Source organism: Tachysurus fulvidraco, chromosome 6 (assembly GCF_022655615.1).
Source record: "Tachysurus fulvidraco isolate hzauxx_2018 chromosome 6, HZAU_PFXX_2.0, whole genome shotgun sequence".
NCBI classification, from domain to species: Eukaryota; Metazoa; Chordata; class Actinopteri; order Siluriformes; family Bagridae; genus Tachysurus; species Tachysurus fulvidraco.
The window spans coordinates 15352959-15377714 of NC_062523.1; the positions used below are offsets into that span (position 1 = coordinate 15352959).

Below are 24756 nucleotides of genomic sequence, written 5' to 3' on the forward strand. Positions count from 1 at the left end.
CTCAGAAAAAAATTGAGATGACATCCTAAATGGTTTATCTTTTATACCTTTTACACATAATTATTACCTGAATAAACCAGACAACTTTAAAGAAGGATCAAGGTACAAAAACAAACTGCGATGACTTTTTAGAGTCCAGTTTTTGTACTTTTTTATTCACCTTTATTTATGTGAAAGATAAGTGACAAGAAATGGTATCATTTAGTAGTATATCTTTTGAGCTCCAATGTTTTCTAATAATACTGACCATAATTACAAAAAAACTAATATCCCAATGAATAATAAGATTTAGAGACTGCACATCAACAGTCACGTTAACATTTTACTGTGTTTGTGATTATCACCTTACTGTACATTAAGAAAATATCTATTATTTATTTATTTCAATAATAAATGTTACCTTCCCCTTGCACTGATTTGGTAGCAGGGTAAAGAAGAACTGCAAGAGCAAATGTCTAACACTGGGAGATAATGAAACAATGGCATGTTTTGCATGTTTTATTTACGGGACGTGATGTTAGAGATGTTTAGGGTGTTACGTAGATGGTCAGCTTTTTCCGTCAGTGTGTGTGTGTGTGTGTGTGTGTGTGTGTGTGTGTGTGTGTGTGTGTGTGTGTGTGTGATATGCACATGAACATCGCCATAGTGTCTCACCGCTGCACACGGGTGACTAGTGACGCTTGTGATTTTCACCTCATTCTCTCAACCAGACGCAGTGCAGATCAGCGTGAAGGTTTGTGTCCGAAACCCAAACAAAACAAACAAACAAACAAACAAACAAAAAAGCAGTAGGAATATTCCGATTAGGATATTTTTTATCTCGTGGTTTCCCTGGAGTATGGTGTGAGAAAGATTCGTAATTGTTCTCGACCATTTTTTTTGTTTGCTTTGTCGTTCCCAAAAGTAGCTTTGATGAGTGTCCAAAGTAAGTGGAAGTGCTGGAAGTTTGGAGGAGGGGACGCCATCTTGGTCCCGGCTCTCCACGTCCCCAACACCACGGCTGCTTTATCAGCAACACGGCGCGACTCTGCTTGAGGCCAAGCAAGGTATCGTGCACGTATATTATTCTTACATGTCTGCTCTTTTGTTTTTAGGTGCTGTTTTGTTTGTGCGCGCTTCCTGCGGTTTAAAATCCCGTCCTGAATCGAGGCCACGGTCGGTCGGTTGGTCGGCGCTCGCTAGGCTTATCAACGCTCGGTTAGCCTGTTAGCATGCTAGCGTGCTACTGTAGTACAGTGCGGGGCTATAAGGTGTCTGTTTTGGGGAGAAGTAACAACCATCAACACGCTAGCTCTGGGTGTGAGCACTATTTAGTTGTCAGTCTCCTTCGGTGGCTGAATGTTTGCACTTGGGTTAAAATAGTGCCTAGAATATACGATATTCTCTGTAGTTTTGCGATTATTTTTTTTATTTTTTTATTTTTTTTTTGGAACAAGTGCGAGTTCATACATAACACTGATATTGCAGATAGTTTGTGTGCTAGCAAAGATGTTTGTAAGGTCAGATCTTTAGACATGATGGAGGACCTGTGCTTGTTTGGTGGAGACTTTTCCTCCCAAGTCTCCTGTGTAACTTTTAATAAGCGCTTAATCGACTTTAATGCAATGATCATTCTCACTGGTTACAGGCTCACATCCTCGTTTGCCCTTTTTTATTGTATGCATGTTCTGTAGACACACTCCAGCTCATGCAGACATACAGGGTGTTGCTTTGCACATAAACCCCTGATCTAGTTCTCCAGCACAGTGATCCTGATGGTCCTGCACACTTCAGGGTGTCAATTTAATAACACTTGTTGTTTGCTATCCAGAACTGACTCATTTTTCAACTTGTGCCATGTTGACCTGAGCGTGTGAGGCTCTCAATAGGATCAATTGCTTTGCACAAGTGTTTTTCCATAAATGGCCTTTAACACTGCAATGACAAGACCACTGTTGTATAGTCAAGTCATTTTCCTGTCTTAAATAATAACCACAGTTCACTCTGTACCTTCTCTGAAGATCTGCAATGGATTTGAATCCTTTTTTTGTAGGATCTTGAGCTGCTTCTATGCTTCAGGGATGTTGGTGAAGTTCTTGCATCTGTAAGGAGTTCATCATCTACTTTCCCTAGTGCTCATGGTTTGATAAACCTTTTGGATGGATGACAAACCAAAACTGATTATATTATTTAACAAGAACTGTTATAGAGTGATTAATCTTATTGAGTTTTTCACAGGCATGAGGAAATAGTCCAGTTATCAGCTGGTCTTTCACAGAACTGACCTTTAATTTGTTGCGAAATAGTGAGCAAAGACACAAGAGACTGGTATTTTTAATTTTCAAAGTCTGAGTGTGCCATAAACAGGTGGACACCCCGCTCTGCTGAAGTGCATAGAGAGCTAAAATGACATCCACTGCATTCTAAGGGTTCAACCGCTTCCCTGTGCAGGGGCTTCAAATTGTTGCCTGTGTGTGTGTGTGTGTGTGTGTGTGTGCACTGAAAACCTATGCAGAATGTCAAGGAAATGATGCCTCCTAACCAGATGGGGGTGGGGGAAATTACTATTCCTGTACTCCTCTATTCACCTACCGTGGGTTGCACTTTTTTCCCCCTTCACTGTTTTTAGGAAAGCAATAAATTGTAAATGCCTTATTGACCTCACCAAGCTGCATCTTTTTTTTTTTTTTTTTTTCCCCCCCCCGTACCAATAACTTTTTCCTAATCACAGACTGTTTTGAGAGGCGGCTGAATAATTTATCACTCTTGAAGCATGCTCTCCATGCTGCATTGTTCCACCGTGAGCAGGCTCGCCACCTCCTCTGCTATTTCTGCCATTAACTCTGATACCAACTCTCTATGCCATCTTCAACCTGTTTGTCCTCCAGCCTGATAACACGGCTGATCTTTGCACTGCCATTTTGTGTCAGGCTCAGTGTGTTTGGGGCATCCATGTTGGCTCCTCACACTCGAGAGAGTGTGTGGGCTAAGGGTGGATTAAAGGAGCACTGCCAACCACACACTGTAGTGGCAGTTAGAGCACAGTAGAGTTATGGAGATGTGTCTGAGCTCAGCGGGCCAGCCATTTCCATCACTCATAACATGCAGATAAATAATTCATTTCATCTGCCCTTATTTCTGTTCATTTCTTGTTTTGAAGCTTATATCAAAACACAGATAAATTAGCTGTTTAAGTAGTTGCAATGGTCATACTACCCGATTTCTAACTTCATTTGTCCACCATTAAATTCTCTATTTATATTAAGAACGCATGCTAATTTCACAGCCAATATCATGTGTGAATAATTTTAAACTTCAAGCTTTACACATATGCATAGGCCCAAATATCACACATATTTAGAAATTCAGGATTTGCAGAATGATTAAACTGTATTTAATGCCAGTACATTTTATTAGCATAAATTAATGTTCTGTGCTCCTATTTGCAGCCAAGACAGTGATTCAAACACCCATGCTCTTCAAATTTATCGCTTGCATGTTTATTAGATTTTTGTCTTGCTTTTGCATATTTAAATCTTTTTTCTGTTACATAAATGAGTTATAGGAAGAGTACATGAGACCTGAACAGTTACACCATGAACCTTGAAGAAGCAGTGACTAGAACAAATGTTATTGAAGTGTATGGCTCGTATGAGACGTTTGTATAAGAAGTCTAGAACTAGATTACTCCAATTTAGTATAAAAGAATTGTAATTGACATTCTATAAATAGGAAAGTCTTTTCTCCCCAAATTTGCAAACTACCTAGCCGATGCGTTGTCAGCCTATCGGATTCTGGGACTTAGTTAGGCTTTGTTTTGGCTAAAGTGACTTACAGCTGCGCTAATGAGAGAGCAACCAAAAATGTTTTATACATAAAGCGGTGAGCTAATTGGTTAATGGTAAAACAATCTGTTTTTGGGTGGTCAGGATGATTGAACCATTTCTGTACTATTTCTGTACTTTTTAGCTATTCACAGAAGTTTAATGACCCCAAGTTGTAAATTTTATGTAGCCTTATTTTGGTGTTGAGAACAGAGAAAAGTGCTAAACTTGCAAACACCTCAACTACTGTGTTCCTCTGCCCTGAACCTTCACTTGCTACTTGAGAGATGCAGTTGTGTATCTATGGCAGTAATTAAAATTTTTTGTGTGAGGGGTAAAAAAAATTATATTAGTGACTATTGATTCCCTCTGATTCCTGAGCGATGTAATGTGTGATTTCTGAATATATTAAACAAAGTCATGTTCTGAAAACAAAACATGATGTACATTTTGCTTTATTTATTTATATTGGGACCCTTTATTTATTTTTGCTTTATTTATTTATTTTTAAAGCATCGTGATCCTATGCTTGCAGTATGGATTCTGGATTTCTGTTCTAGCAAACACAAAAAAAGGAAAGGTTTCAATTTGCTGATGCTTTGAACTCTTTTTAACTAGTACCGCCTCAGTGTTCTTTGTGCTGGGTTGACGCACTTGCAGCAGGTTTGTTTATTTGTTCTTTTGCCACACACCCCTCTGAAAATGCTGTATGGTTTGCTTAAATGTGGATCTGATAGAAAAACAATCCACACATGTCAGTGTTGCTTGAGTCGTACAAGTTAAATGACCTAAGAGATGCAAACATGTCAGTTCATCCATTATTTTGTGGTCTTGACTGTTTTCCTTTTTAAAGAATTTAGGTTATCAATATTGGTTTAACTTGACCCACGATTCAGTTGTGAATCCACAGTCCTGTTGCTGAATCCTCTGCCTGAAGATTGTTGCTGGTTAAGTACTACATGCATCTTATAGAATATAGAACATGGAGAATATCACATCATGTACCAGTATAGAGCTTTACAGACCTGAACTCTGTCTGCACTGCTTAGATGCTTCCAAATAAGACATTATTAGAAAACACGTCAAGTGGTTATTGTGTGTTTTCAAAATGAAGCCTTGCGTCATTTGGCAGGACATTATTTACTGAACTACATCATGTGTGTTACATGACATTTCTCAGGTTACCCTGTGCTCTGGTCTGAAATATCCTCTGGCTGCTTCTCCAGTAACTCTGCATGCTATAAGCTATAGCTTACTTTATCAGTAGTACACAGAAACACAACACACAGATATATTGGGGCCCTAATTCAACAACCCTAAACATTTTTGTAAAATTTCTGTTGAATTGTTTAGATAATTAGGGATTTGTCATTGTGTTTCTCTAACATGACCACATCATTCTTCATTTAGGATCATGACTGATGATTTACTGAACATTGTTGTGCCTGAACACGTGGAGAGGTCTTCTAGTTTAGTCAATATCTCATATTGACTGTCATGTAGAAACATCATATAGCACTGTATGTTCATCTATACCTTAAGAATTACGACCACTACACAGGGTCATCCCTCATACCACCAACTGCTATATTGTTGCTGTACGCTGACATCTTTAACAGCATAGAGTAGGGTATACACAGAGCAGCACATCTATTTTACCCTCTTTCTCCATAAATGAGCCATGCTGGCATCCATCTTGGCTGTCTTAGTTCTTTCTCTACTACCTGATCCTGTGTGTCTCAGGGGTATTCTCTCTCTCTCACACACACACACACACACACACACACACACACACACACACACACACACACACACACAAAACCCTTTTGCATTCTCTGCCCCTTCTCTTCCCCTACTTTCCTATTCTGAATGCAAAGAGAGCTAGCCATGTGTGTTTGTGTGTCTAATAGCGTTTCTGTTCTGGGTGTGTGTCTGTGAGACAGGACTGCGCATTAAGCTGCTGAATGTACATAGCTTAAATGCTTTATGGGAACAATCTACAGTAGAGCCAAATGAAGTTAAAGACTAAATAGGGCTTAATGAAGCTGCTTGCTAAGTAATACACAAGCAGAGGAGTGTTTGTAATTATATTCTCTCTTCTATCTGTACACTCAGACAACAACTTTAACTGTGTGAGTTCATACTTTTGCTTTGCTAACTGGTCTCCCCTTTTCCTCAGCATGTATATCTTAGAAACACCCTCCAACCTCCCGAACTCGGTCAGTACTCAGCTTTGCAAATTGCAACTTTATAAATTCAGCCAAGTTTGAGTGCCAAGGCCTCACTAAGTATTTATTAAAAAACTAATCAGACCTCCAGGACAAACTGTAGAAAAAAAATCCTTTTTGATTTATGAAGAACTGAATTTGAGTGTTTTACAATAGTCCCTGTAAAGTAGACCTGCATGAGATCTGGATGAAAATTTCTCCTCTCTCGCTTTCTGACCTCTGTTGATGTTCACAATATAACTGGACTTAAATTGGGACTCTGTTCTCTTCCTGGACATTTCTCAGTTGGAACACTGAACTATGGATACTCAATTGTTCATTTATACGTACAAAATACATTATAAATACATTATACATTTGTGCGTTTACTTTTATCCACAAAGGGCTGAAATGCTGCTGGTTTTTATTGTAAGCAATCCATACACACATTTATGCTTCCTGCATCAAACCTGCAGTTCTGCCAGCCTTTTGCAGGTAGGTTTGGTCACCACTGCTTTACATGATGATTATTTGTCTATAAAAAAAGAGAGAGAGAGAGAGAGAGAGAGAGAGAGAGAGAGAGAGAGCAAAGCCAAAACTGAAGCGAAACCTCAAACATCTAGATAAAAAGGCAAAACGATATCGTATAAGTCTAATACAGGGTTCTCTGTATAAGTTGCTACTATACAACAGTAATCTATTAGATGAGTGCATTAATATAGTCATGTTAATTGCAGCTTGTGTTCTGGTCAGTTATACAGAAAATTAACCAACATTTTATGACTAGTCCGATTTTAAGAATTCAACAGCACTGTGGTCAGTTGTCAGTTTGTTTTACATCTTTGATACCGCTGAGTTAATTGGGTACAAACTAGGTACCTGTATATTAGCTTGTGCATTAAATCACGAGTTTCATAGTTGTTACAGTTGTCTGTTTTGTTGCATCCTGGATTGTCGTAATAATTTATGCATAAATGCATTCATTTATTTATTTATTTTGAATATATATTTAGCACTATTTTTGTTTTTGTTTTCGAAGCCTTTTATTACACTCCTCTATCTGGAACTTTCTAGCTGTTCATTGTCCTTCAGTAAAGTTTATTATGTCTTATTGATTCTTTACAATATTAAGTCATCAGATCTATCATTATCCTCTGTCTCTGAGTGGTGAGAGTGGTTGGTTCTTAGTAGCCTATTTCTTCTGTGCTCTAAAGCCAGAGGAGTCGAGGGGGACACATCCCTGTGGAGAGCAGCTCTACTGAGGATAGGTTAGTAGCTGATTCTCTTTTGTTCCTTGGTAGTCTTGTTGAGGTGAGGACAGAAGGAATTGTGTTTTTATCATCTTTATGGTTTGGTAAGGCTAGCCACAGACTGGAATAATGATGGACTTCATGTGTCATACAGAACATGTGAGGTTGTGACCATTTTTCATTTATAGTGCATGATGCACAGTTGCTGCAAAGTGCATTAGTGACCGAAGAAGGAAATAAAAGGACGTGACCTTCAACAGTCAAAGGGATGGAAATGAGTATTAGATTTATTGATGTGCATGACCATCTGACTTGAGTCGCATTTAGTTTTGCCTAGAATTCATCTGTTTCGACCCTGCTGGTGCTGTGTGTGGGGGGAGTCAGTGCATGTTGTGGCACTGGCCCTATGTAATGTTGCACTAACCTGCTGCAATTGCTATAGAGCTGTGATGGCGGCTCATTAGAGAGATACAGTGGAAGCAGAAAAGACCCTGAGGAGAGCACCAGCTCTCTGTAGCCTGGAGGATCCTCACAGCTACAGCCAGGCCTCTGTGCCTAGGGGCTGATTGAGCCCACATTTACAACAGGACTGAGAAGGAGAAATGTGGATTTTGAAAGAGTGGAACAATCCTGCAAAGCAAGAGAAGGAGAAAGTGTGTGCAGTGTTATTTCTGTTCAAATGTCATTTGTAATGTGCTTGTGTTTCAGCTTGTTGAGCAGTGCCAGTGCAGGAAGACTCTTGCACCATGCTACAAGTCTGCTTCCAATATGCATATTTATAGACTCTCCAGCAATCTCAGTTGGCCTCACAAACCCAAGCCTCATGACAGTTTTAAGTTGATTTAGGTTAGGCTTTGTCTTGCCAGTTACAGTGTTACACATTTTAATGTCTTTGCCTCAGCGGTTTACCACATCCTTGAATCTCACTATTTGCTACAGCGTCGATGCCGTTTTTCTGGTCCCCAGTGCCTGGTACTATAAATCGGTTCTTATACTGTAGATGTACATGTAGACATCAGCGTTTGTGTATCCATAGTAAAGATGCCGTGTTATGAGTATCTTTTTTTTTTTTTCACCGTTATGCTTGATTAATGCATGCTGTGATCTCTTGGGGCCAGGTCCTCTGTTTTTACTGGTTTGGTGCAGTCAAGCAGTCCCTGTGCTCCCAGCCCTTGTGAGGTGTTTGTATATGCACAATGCCCTCCAGAATTATTGGCAACCTTCATAAACATGCAGAAAAATCCTTTTATACATTTTATATTCTAATAAAAATGCACCAAAATGATTTATAACCCTAACATATATTATAAATAGATGCAAACAAATTGTCTTTATTGAAAAACATTTTATTTGCTGTCAGTCAACAGGCAGTATATTGTTGCCTTTAATCATTTCCTGATTCCCTGAGGGGGCAAATATGCACTGGCACATATGTAAAATCCCTTGCCATCCATTAACATGATCACGATCACAAACCTTCAGTACAAGAGAGATAAATGGTTGTTGACCTGCAAAGATCAGGTTTTGGATATGAAAATAAGCAGTTAAAAAGTTTTACATGTCTGAAACTGTATGGGTGGAAAGTGAGGCATGGGAGGAAAAGAGAATCAAGATCAGTTGTAGAATTAATTATCCTACTTTTTTTTTTTTTTGCTTTTCATAACTTAATTTTGGGAAGAATTAAGAGAGATCATTTCTCAAATTGCAGCATCTGAATAACCATTAGACCATTACTGTGTACTGCAACAGCTATATATGGTTGAAATGAGAATAAAAGCTTCTTCACTCTTGAGAACAACAGCTTGTGTCTTCTGGCCAGAAGAGAGAGATATTGTATGGGTATTGTGTCTTATAGCCAGATGATTCCAAAGTCAAACATTTTGGTCATTGTTACATATAGAAGTGACCCTAGATGTGCTGGTGGTGTTTTTTGACTGGTAGTTCCCGGTCCATTGTGACGCTGGATTGCATCATTAATTCTGCCAAATACCAGGATATTTCAGCCCCAAAACTTGAGTCCATAGCTAGTGCTTTCAAAAAGATGGGGAGCCAAACATACTAATAAGTATCCTTATAATAAATGTTTGAAAATCTGATTTAATGCGTGACTCCCACCTTCACAAACCAAAAAATAAACAACCTATTTAGCATTACAGGAAGAGACTCGATGCTGTTATTTTCTCTAGGGTTTGGGTCACAAAATGTTCATTGTAAGGGAGCAGAATACTTTGAAACTAGTGTTGTTGACCCCAAGAAATACTTTTTGGATTGGAAATTCTAATTCTTATACTGAAATATACAATGTGTGTGTCCATGAATGTTTGGGCTCGATGTGTGCCTTCTTCCATGTGCAGTTTACACACACACATACACACGTACATATATACAATTTATTTATTTATTTATTTTTTTAATTCGTTTTGTGTGTGGGTGTGTAACCTGGGGATTTGCATTCAGGAGGAAATTGTGTTCTTTCACAGTTTTAGATCATATAGGTGTCTTTTTATATATTTTATTTAAATATACATTTGAGAGAATTGTTAAAATTTCTGCATGTGCAACAAGGAAACATTTTAGTGTAGCCGTGTAGGAAAATTGGCCTGTACAACAGCCTGCTTCCAGCATGTATATTTTTAGACTCGCTGGCAAAAATGCCAACTAGCACATTTCAGGAAATCCAGGAAGTCTGCTTCCTTGTGGTAGATAGTTAGCCACCCATGACAGCACACCTGATGTTCATACTGATGCTTTAAAGGAAGGTTTTTAAATTATATAAAACATTATACTGTAGTATTTTAGTACCCGAGATGAAAAATGTAAATAATTAAGCTGCCTTGAAATTGGTCACCTTTTTAATGGTCAGTTGTATGATGCATGTGTTTTATACTCTGTATTCCTGTACAGTGTTAATGAAAAATGAGTGAATATTTATCGTTGTTTGTTTTCTCAGGTGCTATGGATGAGCTGCAAAGTCTAGATCCACGCCGACAGGAGCTCCTGGAGGCTCGTTTTATAGGAGGCATCAGCGGCAGCACAGGCAGTACTGGCAGCACCAGTGGAGGAACCAAGGTGTGTAGCAGCATGACCTACAGTCCAAGCTTTTTATCTCTCTCTCTATATAAACTGAAGTAAAATGGCTGCAGTTTTACCCACACTTCCGAAACCTCTGTTGTCTCCAAGTGGAATAATTTGGAAGAGAATAGGCAATGAGGGGAAAATGTCTCCAGTTGTTAAAGGAATTATAAGGAGGTTATTTGATCCAGTGAAAGCTTCCTCATTTTGTGACATCCCTGCTCTCTGTCATTAGACTCGATCTGCCTGCCTCATGCTGTTCTGCAGGAGTGTCATTAATTTGTAATCAGCACCTGCTGTATTTAGGCAAGGTGTTAAGTCGCTTTTTCAGTCTCAGTCAGTTTACTGGTTTGTGTCAATATGTGCAAATCTATGTATGAGTTATGCCATCTTTATGTTCCAGGCCTTAACAAACAACGAATGTTCGAATCATAGCTTTGGCAGTCTGGGATCTTCCAGCGATAAGGAGTCGGAGGTATGTTCTCTCGCGTTTCTGACCAACATCCACATTTTACTGGTTAAACATGTTTTAAATCTGCACAACTAGCAGTCTCTCTCTCAAGACTTTACATGAAGCTCCCAACATCTTCAACTGGCTAGTGATAAACAGTGAATTTACACTGTGACCGTTGTTACTGTAGGCTTTTGTGGGTAAGAATATGGACCTGGATGTTTCAAACAGGCCTGTCAAATTCACATGCCTGGGCCACATCTGCATATTTGTGACCTCTTGAAGAAGAGTGTGTGTGTGTGTGTGTGTGTGTGCGCGTGTGTATATATATTAATTAATTAATAAGTTTATTTATTTAAAAACATAAATGTAAGCCTTTCCTTAAATCTGACAGTGATTGAGAGTGAGTTTACAAAATGTTTTTACACACACACACGCACACACGTGGCAGGAGCTTGGTGAGATGCATGTAAGATGTGAGCTCATACTCCCTGTAGATAATGAAATAGTTAAATAGTCATAATACATCATGATTGTGCATGTAGCTTCTTAGTGATTATTCGTATGGATAAACATGTGTGTATATATAAGGTTTATTCTTTTTCTGTTACTTTTTTGAGTGCAAAATACGGCTGACCAAATGACATCTGTCCCTGAGCCTAAGGCTACACTGACACTGTTGGATATTGGGGCTCTAGTTTCCTTTATAATAATTGTGTGTGATCTCGTGCTGTGTGGTGGTGTAGGTAGAATCAGGATCGGAGGGACAGTTGCTATACGCATAATGCAACGTGTGCTCTATGAATTTAACTACAACTGGTCCATCATGAACATATTGGGTAGTTGTGCTCTATGGGTTGATTTACATTTTAAAGGTTATTTTCTAAAGATATCTACACCTCAAGTTTGGCACCTGATATTTAAGGTTGTAAATGATTTTAACTGGTAAGTAGCTGCTTTTTATTTCTGTTTACTACCTAAACCTAGGCAGTGCTAAGCACCCGATTTCCAACATACCCAGACAGACATTAAAAACATTGTCTGCAGCCCTCCCCCTCCTGCCCCCTGCCTAGCACACCTGCTTGTGCCATAAATCACACACAGAGTGAGAGAGAGAGAACGATTGGTAGAGAGAAGAGAGATAGTGTTGGAGTGAGGGATGGCTAAGGTGGTAATTGGTAATGCAGGAGGGAGCAGAGGGAGTGTGTATGTATGGAGCACAGAGGAAAAGTGAAGGAAAAAAGGAAGCCAGCAACCAAAACGGTGACGCGGATTAAAATGGAGAGGGCCAGAAAACTGAAGGAGACGTGCATAAAGCCCCTGTCTAGTCCTGTGGTGGCTTGAGCTGCTGATTGTGCACAGATGCCAGGCACACAGATGCCCCCATACGTCAGCACACTCTCTAATGATGCAGCAGATACACTCTCAATCACCACACACACCTGTCACAAACACTCCCACAGACACAGAGCAACCATCAGTGCTAATGTTGTGCCTAATAATGCTGCACAAAGATGTGAATGCACAAATAAAGAACTACAAATGCTGCAGTTCAAACACAAAAGCATCCATATTGACTAACAAAATAAATATTGCAGTCTACATCGCACTTGGCAGAAACCTCTAACCAAAATCTGTCACACCATGCTGCAGACTCTGTTGCATTTATGCACAAATCTAGACACTTGCATGGTACAAAATGTCTGTCACTAGCTTCAGACTAGAGTGTGTATGTGTTACACTTAAATACTGCAGAAAGAAAAAGATCCCATCATATACTGTATCATAACTTTGCATGTGCTATTATAAGATGAGTAGATTCTTGTTTTCTTCTATTTCAAACTTAATTGTATTTATTATATCTTAAAATTTATTGATTTCTATTAACATGTTTTAATGTTATGTTTTGAGTAGATGTCTTTCCACAATCTCACATAGTGCTTTTCAACTTTTCTATCCTAATGATGAGCAGAAAGAACAAGGTCTCCCATTTCAGCACATCTCTTTAGAGGAAAAGGTTAATGATGTACGAAATAGGTAATAAGCCATATAGGATTAAATTATGACCCAACCACAAAAAAGCTATTGGTGTCAGCATTTTGCTCATTTAAAATGGGTTGCATGTATATACAAAAAATTAGATTATTGTGCGCTCTTTGTATAGGATGTAATATACACTTTTAGTTTATAGCTTTTATACCTTAATTTTCCAAAATGTTTATTGGTTGTTCTTTTATGATCATGCTTCATTATGCAGTGATATGCATTTTATATTTATTTCTCATAATTATTTTGCACTTTATCAGAGTTTTCTTGTCAGTTCTTTATTCTGTTTTTTATTTCCATGAGTTTTATTATTCTATTTATTTATTTTTTGCTTGTTTTCATGGCTCTGAGCTGCTGCCCACTGTGACCCAAAAATGCCAGCAGGGAGTGTGTGGCGCATCGATAACCAGCCCGCCTTGCTCATTAAGACCACTGTGACATTCTGTCACTGTCACTAAAGGCTAATTATAAACAGAGGCTTTGGTCATGTAGTTTGTTACATTGAACCTGTTTTTCTTTAACATCTTACTTTTCTCTTCTCTTTCTTTTACTCTTTTGCCCTCTCTCTCTCTCTCTCTCTGACTCTCCTTTCTCTCTCTCTCTCTGACTGTCCTCTCTCTCTCTCTCTCTCTCTCTCTCTCTCTCTCTCTGACTGTCCTCTCTCTCTCTTTCTCTGACTCTCCTTTTCTCTCTCTCTCTCTCTCTCTTACCTGCTTGCCCCCCCCACCCCGTTTCTCTCCAGGGTTCTGACGTAAAAAGAGGCAGTTCTCCTGCATATTCAGTAAGTCAGTCTTTTTTCCCCTCTTTTTATGGTGCATTTTCTGCTTTCTCTCTTGCTCTGTCTTCTGACTGTACTGCAGGTCTACATTGTTGAGTTTCAGCTAGATAATAAACAAGTATATTATGTTTTCATTATTTTCAGATCAGTAGTCTGTTACAAAGCCCTAAATAGATTAGCGATTAATTAGCAGGTTCATATTGATAAACTGCAGCACAGCACTCAAGAAGAAATTGGCACCCAATTTGAAATTTTAAGAAATGTTATTACTATTTTTTTTTATTATTATTATTATTATTATATATATATATTTTTGGTTGGGGGCTACAAATATGTTTCAGGCTGAGGCAGAGAGTGAGCTCCTTGGTGATCAGAATGCAAAGATGTACTGGCAGCTAGCCACTCTTTGTCTCTGCTGAGTAGGATGTCTGCATTTGTCTCTATTCTTCTGTTTGCAGCAGGGTGTAACAATTCATCAGTACACATATCCACATGTATAGTGTTACGAATGTAACACATAATGCATCATTAGCCTGTGTCTGTTCTTAATTATGAGATTCAGTGTAGTGTTGTAAATTGGGCCTTTATTAAGATGCTCGTTTTATCCCGTGTGTTTGTCCGCGGTTCGGTTGACATCTCATAGAAAATCAATTTATTCGGTATCATGAGACATTTAGTAGTATGCCATTGCAACTTGTATGTAACTGTGACATGTAACGAAAAATGTAAATGTAACGTCAGTGGTTGTGGTTCAGAGAGACAAGTCAGTCTACAGGAAAGAATCAGGAGAATTGTACATACACATGCTAATCCTCAGGCTCATTTTTAAATTTTGAAATAAAAAGTCGCAAAGATTGAGAACGGGTGAGTATTTTGAGCGTGAATCTGGAACGGCATTATTTCTGGTCACAGTGCTGTTTTGGGTGCACCACATCTCTGGATGATTTTCCCTGATGCTCTTCCATCGATAATATTAATATACTCATTCCATGAGTATATTAATGTCGAAAGTGCAATCATTGTCTTGATGTGTGATTTGTTTTTGAAAAACTTCACATACACTATATTAGACATATCTTTTTGTTCACACAGTTAAAAATGAGACTGAAGAGAATAATATTTGGGTGTGTGCGCAAGTGCTTTGTCTTTCCGCATGCTTTATTACATTGACGTTTAAGCACTTCACTGTAAGATTGCTGATTAACAGTCTGTATAGAGGGAACAAACTCTCTATGAATAAGTCTGTTAATATCAGAAAACACAGTCACTGAGTAATCTTGAGTTATCATCTGACCAGACCTGCTTCTAGGTTTTGGAGTTGCATCAAGTCACTGTGGTCTTGAAAAGATTGCTCTAGCGTAGTCACATATTCAACAACAGATTTGTTAAACAAATAACAAAATTTCACACATTATTTGCTCTTTATTATCTGTTTTGAGGACCGAAAAAGGAAAATGAGCAGACCTAAAAATACCACCCTCATCCACAATCTCACCAGACAGAAAGAAAACTTATACTACCTAGCAGCAAAATCTGCAACTACGTCAACTACATGTAACACGGTAGTGCTCATATTCTTATTCATGTATTGACTATTTATTTTGTCCTGTAGACGCCTGAAAAGAAACACTCGGAGTCATCAAGAGGTAGAAAAAGGAAAGCAGAAATTCAGTCAGAGAGTAGCCAAGGTAAAGCCTTTTTTTTTTATTTTTTTGGCTTGCTGGCCTTTTTTTTCTTCTTATTTTTTCTTTTTTGCCAAGGTATATTTGTTTTTTGCATATTTATAGTTTCAGTTATTTCCTGACCATGCTTTTTTTCCTCTTGTTGCTTAGGGAAATCCATCGTTCGGGGAACCAAAATTAGTGACTATTTTGATGTAAGTCATGTATTCATCATTCGCTGATTGGAACTGAATGACGTGACATTATGTGAATAGGACAATATGAATCTGAAATGAAAATGGGTGGATATGTCTGTCACTCTTTTAACTGGAACTGATTAAAAAGAAATCAGCTTAAGTTGTCTGTCATTTTTAGTCTTTTTCCATTTTTTCTTTCTTTTGAAGAAAACATTGTGATTGAGTGCAGACAAATAGAAGAACTCGCCATAGTAAGCCTGTCCTGGCACAGGCTGATGTTGAAATTAACAGAGGTCACGTCTCTTTCTTTTTCTTTTGCTTTCTCTGTGACTTCCTGTAGATACAGGGTGGTAATGGGTCCAGTCCTGTTCGAGGGCTGCCACCAGTTATTCGCTCTCCCCAGAACTCACATTCCCACTCTGCACCTGGAGCCAATGTATGTTCACACACACACACACACACACACACACACACACACACACACACACACACACACACACACATTATTTCTGCTTTTTGTCTTTTTAACACTGTATTTTGTTTGTGGTTCTGCAACTCAGATCAGGCAAAACAGTTCATCACCCACCAGTCTGACTTTTGGGGACCACATGATGCATCCTAAACAGTTAGCAGTAAAGAGTGTTCAGGTTGGACTATAAACTATTCACTGTACTTAAGATCATTTTCAGATTTTTTTTTTTCCAGTTTGTAGTAAATTAGCTGAACTTTTTGTGTCTGTTTGGGGTTTTCCAATCTCTCAGACTGAGCTAACCTTGTTGAAGCTGGCTGCTCTGGAGAGCAATAAGAACCTAGACCTGGAGAAAAAGGAGGGGAGAATAGATGACTTGTTACGGGTGAGTAGAACACAAAGACTGCAGACTCTGCTATGTTGTTTCCCCCATCTTCTCTGGGATTTTTCTTCTTATTCTGTCTTATCGAAATGATTTTTTCTTTTTCCTCTTTAATCAGGCAAATTGTGATCTCAGGAGACAAATAGACGAGCAGCAGAAACTACTTGAAAAGTACAAGGAACGCTTAAATAAATGCATCAGCATGAGCAAGAAGCTCCTTATTGAAAAGGTCAGAAGCAACATTTTTTTTTACAGGTTCTACAATTTACCTCAATGCTTGGGTTTAAATTTCAAAGTGATCCTATTGGAAATTCACATGCATTACAATACTTAAGTGTTGATTTATTGGTTTAATACAAATTGGTGTCTCTGCCCTAACATATTGTCAGCGCGATAATAAATGCACTGTATGTGATGTTCAGAGCACACAGGAGAAACAGGCATGTAGGGAGAAGAGCATGCAGGACCGTTTGCGCTTGGGACACTTCACCACCGTTAGACACGGGGCCTCATTTACTGAGCAATGGACAGATGGATATGCTTTCCAGAACCTCATCAAGTAAAGGCCTCCTAAAAAATTTCCCCAATTAATGTTTTTTAAGATGTATGCAAATATATCAGAATAATAATTTATTGATGCTCTTGCCATGTTCTAACTGCATGAATGTTTTGTTGCATAGTAGGTTATTTGGTAACCTTTTATATTTTCATCTAGATGTACTTTACTGTCTCTGTGATATTTAAATGCTTGTGTCTGCCCTGCAGGCAGCAAGAATCTATAAACCAACAGAGGGAAGATATAGAGAGACAACGGAAGTTATTAGCCAAGAGGAAACCTCCTTCAACCAGTAACTCCCAAAGCCCCAGCACCAACTCTGAGCAAAAACAGCGCAAAACCAAGGCTGTCAACGGGGCTGAGACTGACCCTTTCCTTAAACCCAGCTTGCCTCAGCTGTGAGTGGTTTTCTGCTGCAGTACATTATTATATTTGCCTAAGACTCACATGTGTCACATAGAAACACATTTATTCATGATTGCTATGTTTTGTTTTGTTTTTGTTTCCTCGCCAAACATTTTAACAATCCAAGATGTTTCTCTACCTCTGTGTGTGTTCAGATTAACTATAGCCGAGTATCATGAGCAAGAGGAAATATTCAAGCTACGTCTTGGCCATCTCAAAAAGGTCAATAGCTGTATTAATTCTTCAGTTCTTTAATAGAAAATTCAAGTCCTCTGACTGAACATTAATATGCAATGTCAGTTTATTCATCTGAATTAAATTGAAAGAATTAAGAGCCATTTCTTATTGTGCTGAGTTCACAGTGTGTCACAGAGTGATTGAATGATGCAGTTTGTGAATGTTCTTTAGGAGGAGGCAGAGATCCAAGCCGAGTTGGAACGCTTGGAGAGAGTGCGGAATCTTCACATCCGAGAGCTGAAGAGAATAAACAACGAGGACAGCTCCCAGTGAGTGCCGTCACCATGGTGTCACTGTACTGCTTCCTGTAGCGCTGTCATTATTTATGCCTCAGTGCACTGCCTGACTTTTTGATGCACCTTTTCAGTTTTATTGAAGAAATTTTTATTACTTTTATTGAAGGAAAATTGCAGATTTTATGCTTACGCTACCAAGGCGTTCAATCTCCACTAAGTTCAATACTGGAATATTTTAGGGGTGCAGCTTAACATTACATAACTGTGTTATATGCTTTTCACACGATAAGTTATCCACAGGTAACCAGAATAGTCTATCGTCTACAAGATTAGTACAGCTCTCCGTAACTTCCTCAGGATTTATTTTATAGCATATAAGGGCATCTGTCCTTGATATAATGAATGCAAACCTTCCTTTGCATTATCAGGTTCAAAGACCATCCAACTCTGAATGAACGGTATTTGTTATTGCATCTGCTTGGAAGAGGGGGCTTCAGTGAAGTGTACAAGGTATTCATTACCTAGAATAATCAACCTGAATAAATAAATCTGAGACTTTTTTATATATATCTATAAAGTTGATGTCAGATTTCTAAAGCAAGTTTTATTTGAGGTATTCTGTGGTGTCTTTAAGGCTTTTGACCTGATTGAACAACGTTATGCTGCTGTGAAAATCCATCAACTCAACAAAAACTGGAGAGAGGAGAAGAAGGAGAACTATCACAAGTAATGCTTAAATGACCCCATTCTTGTTTTATGCCATCTTAAAGTGATAGTACCAGCATGAAATGGTTTATAGCAGTGTGTATTCAGACTGTCTGACATTAATTGTGCTATAATTATAATAAAAGATGAAAGTAAAGCATTCGGTAATATAGTAATCATGACATTGTTTGTTCTTATGTGCAATTCTATGGAATTGATCATTGGGTGCATAATTACTAAAATAATTGGTGGAACTGGTGGTCATAAGCTGGTGGAATTGGTAGATGAGGGTTATCTGTCTGCTCTGTAATAGCTGTGATTCAGGCACTAAGATGGGTACTAAGGTATTGCAGTCTGATTGTTATTCTGTTCTGTGCTGTAAATGTCTGGAAATCAAGTCACTTTCACCTGAGTCTGACTGCCTGCCTGGGGCTGAACCTCTGTTGCCCATGGTAACCTCTCTCACCCTCTCTGTCTTCTACATTTTCTCTGTCTCTGTCTCTCCTCCCATATGTAGACATGCCTGTAGAGAGTACAGAATACACAAGCAGCTGGATCATCCACGAATAGTGAAACTTTATGATTATTTCTCACTGGACACAGACACGTGAGTATGACTAAGGCAGCTAGACTGTGGCATATTGGTGATATGGGTCAGTTACATGTCAGTCAGTATTGTGGAGGTACTTGGGGTTTAGGAGACGTGATCAGGGTGGCATTTTCTTACAATGTAGAACATTCTGAGATGGTATATATATACTTTATTGTGTATGTGTATATATACTGTATATGCTGACCTAACTCGCCCGATTTCTCTCTAGTCTGTAAAACTAGCTGCCTCACCTCATTTCAACATAATATTCTTATTATAGCATTAGACTTTTTGACTTCAACAAACATTTATTGATTTCCCAAAATCGGTGCCTAATCTTGAACCACAGTAAACTTTTCACTACATAAGGACTGACATTGTACTTGGCTGCAGTCCTACTATTAATGCAAACAAATTCTCATTAAACCATTCCTCTATTTCTCTCAGCTTGTGCATAATCCTGGTATATGATGATATTTCTTTAATGTTTATAGATGTTTAAGGATTTCATTTGTTGTCTTTAGCTCTTTTGGTTTTATTCAGTGCAGAAAGCTTGTTTTAGTGCAAACTGCAAAGACCAAGGAATAGTTATTGTTATTATTTATGTTTTTATTTCTTTGTAGGTTTTGTACAGTTCTGGAATACTGTGAAGGAAATGATTTGGACTTCTACTTGAAACAGCACAAGCTGATGTCTGAAAAAGAAGCTCGTTCAATTGTTATGCAGATTGTTAATGCACTACGGTACCTGAATGAGATTAAACCACCTATAATACACTATGACCTTAAACCAGGTATCCGACATGCACACAGACGCACTGTCTAACAAAGCACTACTAACTGAATTAATTCCAAAATCTTTATTGCAAGTATATTCCTTTTATTTTAGGGAATATACTACTAGTGGATGGAACTGCGTGTGGAGAAATAAAAATCACAGACTTTGGTTTGTCTAAAATAATGGACGATGACAACTATGGAGTGGATGGGATGGACCTCACATCACAAGGGGCAGGCACTTACTGGTAGGAGATCCAAAGGAACCTGCTACAGCTTGTTACAGTAATCATTGTCTTTGTACAACAGACGTGTATAACGTATATATGTTTAGATATTTGTCATGGTGTTATGTTTAAGGTACTTGCCCCCCGAGTGTTTTGTTGTGGGTAAGGAACCTCCAAAGATCTCCAACAAGGTGGATGTGTGGTCTGTGGGAGTTATTTTTTTCCAGTGTCTTTACGGACGGAAGGTAAGAAGACTGCATGAACTGGCTGTAATTTAGTGAATGTTTTTATTCAACTGTCAAATGGCTCAAGCCTTTTCAGTATCTTTCTGACTGTAGAACTTGCTAAGTTATAAGAATAGTAATAGTACAATAATTTCTGTTTCTCAGCCTTTTGGTCATAACCAGTCCCAGCAGGATATCCTGCAGGAGAACACTATTCTCAAAGCTACTGAGGTGCAGTTCCCAGTCAAACCGGTGGCCAGCAACGAGGCCAAGGTCAGTGAGGGTTACACTGGTACAGCGAACATGGATGTGCCGCAAAAATCTAAACTGTACTTGAACGATACGTCTCTTGTCGACCGTTGCCCCACTGATGTTTGGTTTTTACCGCATGTTCAAAAATACACAGGAAATGCAGTCTGTTAATGTGTTTAAAGGTTAAACCATTGTATCCTTTATTGCCTTTGTCAAACCATCCTCCTTGTCTATCGAACAAATTCAAAAGCAATGGCACAAGTATATCAGAGTTTGGGTCAAATGTGATTTATATTAAAATACATGTTGCTAATTATTAAAAATCTGTTTAGATCCAATCGCAATATAGTATTACGTATTGCATTGTCATAATTTTTTTAAGTAGCTAATTGCCATGCTATGTGAACAGCATGTACAGTAGTTAATTTAGGATTCAAATAATTATACAAAGCAACTGAAGCAATTTAAGAAATGCAGATTTTATGCTGACATTTTCATTTCACTTCACTTGATAGTCATCTGTCTAGCCTAGATTTTGGGATGCATCTAATTTTTATTACTTAATATATAATTCTTTTACTAGAGCCATGTCACAAGGATGCCCTCTAGTGTTAACTTCTGTTTGTTATTCATCTGCACATGCAGCAACTACAGAGTATATTTATATTTTAACAGGTGCTTTTCTATGCATATGTTTGTTCGTCAGGCGTTTATCCGACGCTGTCTTGCATATAGGAAGGAGGACCGGTTTGATGTGCAGCAGCTGGGTAGCGATTCATACCTGCAGCCTCATATGAGACGGTCTAGTTCCTCTGGCAACCTGTCTTCAAGTCCAGCTCCATCAAGTGTCATCTACTGACAATCTGCACTGACTTACTGACTGAACATTGTGCTGGCCCATCCCTGCTCTCCCTGCTGCAGGAACTGGACTTGAGCCAAAGCAGGCACGGATCAAGTATGTCCCCAGATTGTGGACCCTGAGATCGACAGGTGAATCTGGGGTTTGGATTTGGGCAGTTTTACCAACCTGAAGTGTGGTAGGAAAAGATCAAACTTTCATTTAGAAAGAGAGTGTTGCATAAACGTTATTGAAGAGTAATTTCAAAAATTCTATACAGCACTGCTCCTTCTAATGAACTTGAAATGTGATGATTTTTTTTATTTGTGGCAGTTGCTTTGAAGGATATCAACCATGAATAAAAGAATGCAATCTCTCCCAGGTAAAAAGATTGCAGTTATAAAATGCTAAGGGGCTTACTTGCGTACAGTAAGTCTCCTACAGTTTCAATATAAACTTGGCAGCGATATTTGGGGGAGTGTTAGCTGTTTTCTGTACACTTAGCTACAAGAATGTAATTAGCATTTGTTGTGACATGTAGTGTCACAATAGGTCCAGGCAGAATACTAATTTTGAATGCAAATAACCAAATGTAGACAAATGACAATGTACAGAATCCCTATGCAGGATAAAAATAAAGAATCCCTTCTAGAAAGTTAATGTATATTTGCTGTACAGGACCATACTTGCAGACATTAAATTTCAACAGATTAATTTTTTTTGCCATTTTTTCCCCTGTAAATCTGGTTTCCTGAAGTGTTTGTTGCTTTTATGTTGCCTTTTAAAAATGGCTGTATTGAACTACTTTGGGTACAAAGTGTACAGTTCTGTTGACATTTCAAATGGTAATAAATGCCAAGTAATTATTTGTTGCCTCAAAATTTATATTGTTGTTCTTGAAATTAGTATCCAGAAAATTAATTTTCTTGCTGAACCTGATGCCATTTTAAACACACAGACTAGAGAAAACATCCTATATTTTTTGTATGTACAGTGGATTGACCAGTGTGTATCAAATGGAGTTAAATGTTATAATCTTTAGATGGGAGATAGCAGGTCATAACAGAAAAAAAAAATGGGTACGTCTCTCTTCTATAAGAGTTTTTAGCCGTAAGAGTGTTTTGGGACTCTTTAGTGGTCATCTATTCCTTCCTGTTACACTGAGATATAAATGCGGTAGCAAGCTTAATGCCATTAGACATTCAACATGGGGAACAGTATAGAATATACAAATGAAACTGTTGACTGAAAAATGCAGCCATACTTGTAATGAGCAGATGGTGAGTAGGATGGTTAGAGAGGCAAAAACTCCTCCATGGATTGCAGTTTTGTATTTGCAGATGGCAACAACATTTTAGGGTCATCAAGTCTCTGAATGTACAGTTAAGCGGCACCTCAGTGTCACCAAACTATTTGGAAGGTGTGCCGAGACAAAAGCATTTTCTTCCATCTAGCTACAATGTAGTGCTAGAAATTCTCTGAACATACTGCAACATTGACTAGAGCAAAAATCTATGTCAAGATGAGACGAAAAAAACTGAGTTTTTCATAACGATCACTAAAGGAGTGTTGGAGTGAAATAGCAGAATGTAATACAGAAAAGACCAAGATCTCTTTGGAACCTTTGGATCCCTTTAGACACTTCACATCACAAGATTCCATGAAGTACCAGGAAATTATAAATGAAGGTCAGGTAGCCTCAGACAGGACAATAATCTAAACTATTCAGTACACTCCAAGCCACACACATGGTTCAACAACCACAAAATCTCTTGACATGGTCATCCCAGTCAGTTCTTTGACCTAAACATCAATTAATACCTGTTGGTTGTGATGAACAGGAAATAAGAGATTCTGCAACAGAGAACATAGGACATCATGTAATTCAGGATCACCGTTATGTTTAGTACAGAATGTTGTATGTGTGTGTGTGTGTGTGTGTGTGTGTGTGTGTGTGTGTGTGTGTGTATATATATATATATATATATATATATATATATATATATATATATATACATATACACACACATACATACATATACATACACACTAACTTGATTTACTTAACATTAACTTTTTCTGCCCATCTGTACAGTGCCAGTAATTCTGGCACAGACTGAATGTTGTCTGCTTTAAATGGCACGTGGTTTAGAGAAGACTCTGCTTGGTGTTCACAGATCTTTTATTGTGCTTGTTTCTTTTGCACATTTGGTCTTTTTTGTATTTATGATGATCTCAGTGTCACTGTAAAGTGACGTATAATTTTGCAAGAAATGGTAAACACGTTTTCTGCATTGCATTATAAAAAAAAACTAATAACCGATTATGTGAGAAGTCATTCAGTACTCAGTGAATGTTCTTTACATTTTGTACAGTGTATTATCTTGTCCTGTGAGTGATCACATGGTCAGTGTTCCCATGTGATGCAGTATGCAGACTTTGGAACAGTGGCTGTTCTCTTGCTAAGTGCTTAAAGACTTGTCTCACAAGGACGTTAACCACCAATATTTTAGCTTTAACAAGACACCTATTAGAAATTCAGCTGACAGGGATGAAACACATTGCACTTGAAGCCCAATAAATCTTTTTACACTAAAGTGCTTCTGTGCACAGAATCAATAACTATGGAAGTTGTACATTTCTGAGGTCTACCACTTTTATTATTCATTTTATCCTAAACAGAGGTAGAGGTAGTAAAGATGAATAATTGTGAAACACAACAAGCAGCAAGTTAGTACTTAGGCTCCAGTACTTCTGAAGTAATGCATCCAAATAGGCAGATTTTATTGACTGGTGCAGTAGATCATTTTGTGTTCGTGTATGTGAGCACAGAAGAGAAACAATAGTACATACTCTGGCACCAATCCAGGCTCTTTTCATCAATATCGCCATCAGCATTTCATTAAAGGAGTCATGCATAAAAGGACTGTCAGTGTTTATCACAGGCCTAATGCAGCAGGCAGTCCCAGGGGACAGAACACATCAGTCTGCATCAGGCCTTCAGGGACCGTCGCACCGGCTGCTTTCGACAGCGTTCTCCAACTAAGAAAAATACAGCGATTGAGCATGAGCAGACCAGTAATGAGACACTGAGCTGTGACCACTGGAGGGAGCTGGAGTGATGGCAGAAGAACAATGTGGGACAGAGAAAAATATTTAAGAAGCAGCTTGGATTAGACCTCAAAAGAAAAGGTTGTGACAAAATGACAAGTATCACACTTTATTTTACCTACTTCTGTCAGAGATGAGGACAAAGGAGAGTCCACTTACATTGTATATATCATATTTATTGATGGAAAATGCTCACAGCTCCTGGATCATTCGTGTAGTTAAGATTTTGCCTGATCTCCATGCCAGTGTGTGTTTCCTGCAATGGGTGAGTCTAAATTTCC

The 24756-nt window shown here is 38.4% G+C and overlaps 1 protein-coding gene across 5 annotated transcripts; it reads left to right on the forward strand.

The window, feature by feature from the left end:
- Nucleotides 1–590: 590 nt before the first annotated feature.
- Nucleotides 591–22245, forward strand: tlk1a (tousled-like kinase 1a). Of its 5 annotated transcripts, none has more exons than XM_027164840.2 (23): nucleotides 591–733; nucleotides 908–1046; nucleotides 10211–10329; nucleotides 10736–10807; nucleotides 13572–13610; nucleotides 15220–15295; nucleotides 15440–15483; nucleotides 15806–15901; nucleotides 16026–16112; nucleotides 16227–16319; nucleotides 16435–16545; nucleotides 16739–16875; nucleotides 17082–17270; nucleotides 17433–17499; nucleotides 17686–17783; nucleotides 18179–18260; nucleotides 18385–18476; nucleotides 18973–19062; nucleotides 19671–19840; nucleotides 19936–20071; nucleotides 20184–20295; nucleotides 20440–20547; nucleotides 21233–22245. In XM_027164840.2, the coding sequence occupies exons 3-23, from the start codon at nucleotides 10216–10218 to the stop codon at nucleotides 21383–21385; spliced, it is 2166 nt and encodes a 721-aa protein (XP_027020641.1). In that variant the 5' UTR covers nucleotides 591–733; nucleotides 908–1046; nucleotides 10211–10215; the 3' UTR covers nucleotides 21386–22245. The 5 variants fall into 5 exon arrangements, with proteins under 5 accessions (XP_027020641.1, XP_047671426.1, XP_047671429.1 ...); XM_047815470.1 differs by having other exon boundaries at nucleotides 15812–15901; XM_047815473.1 differs by lacking the exon at nucleotides 20184–20295.
- The last annotated feature ends 2511 nt before the right edge of the window (nucleotides 22246–24756 follow it).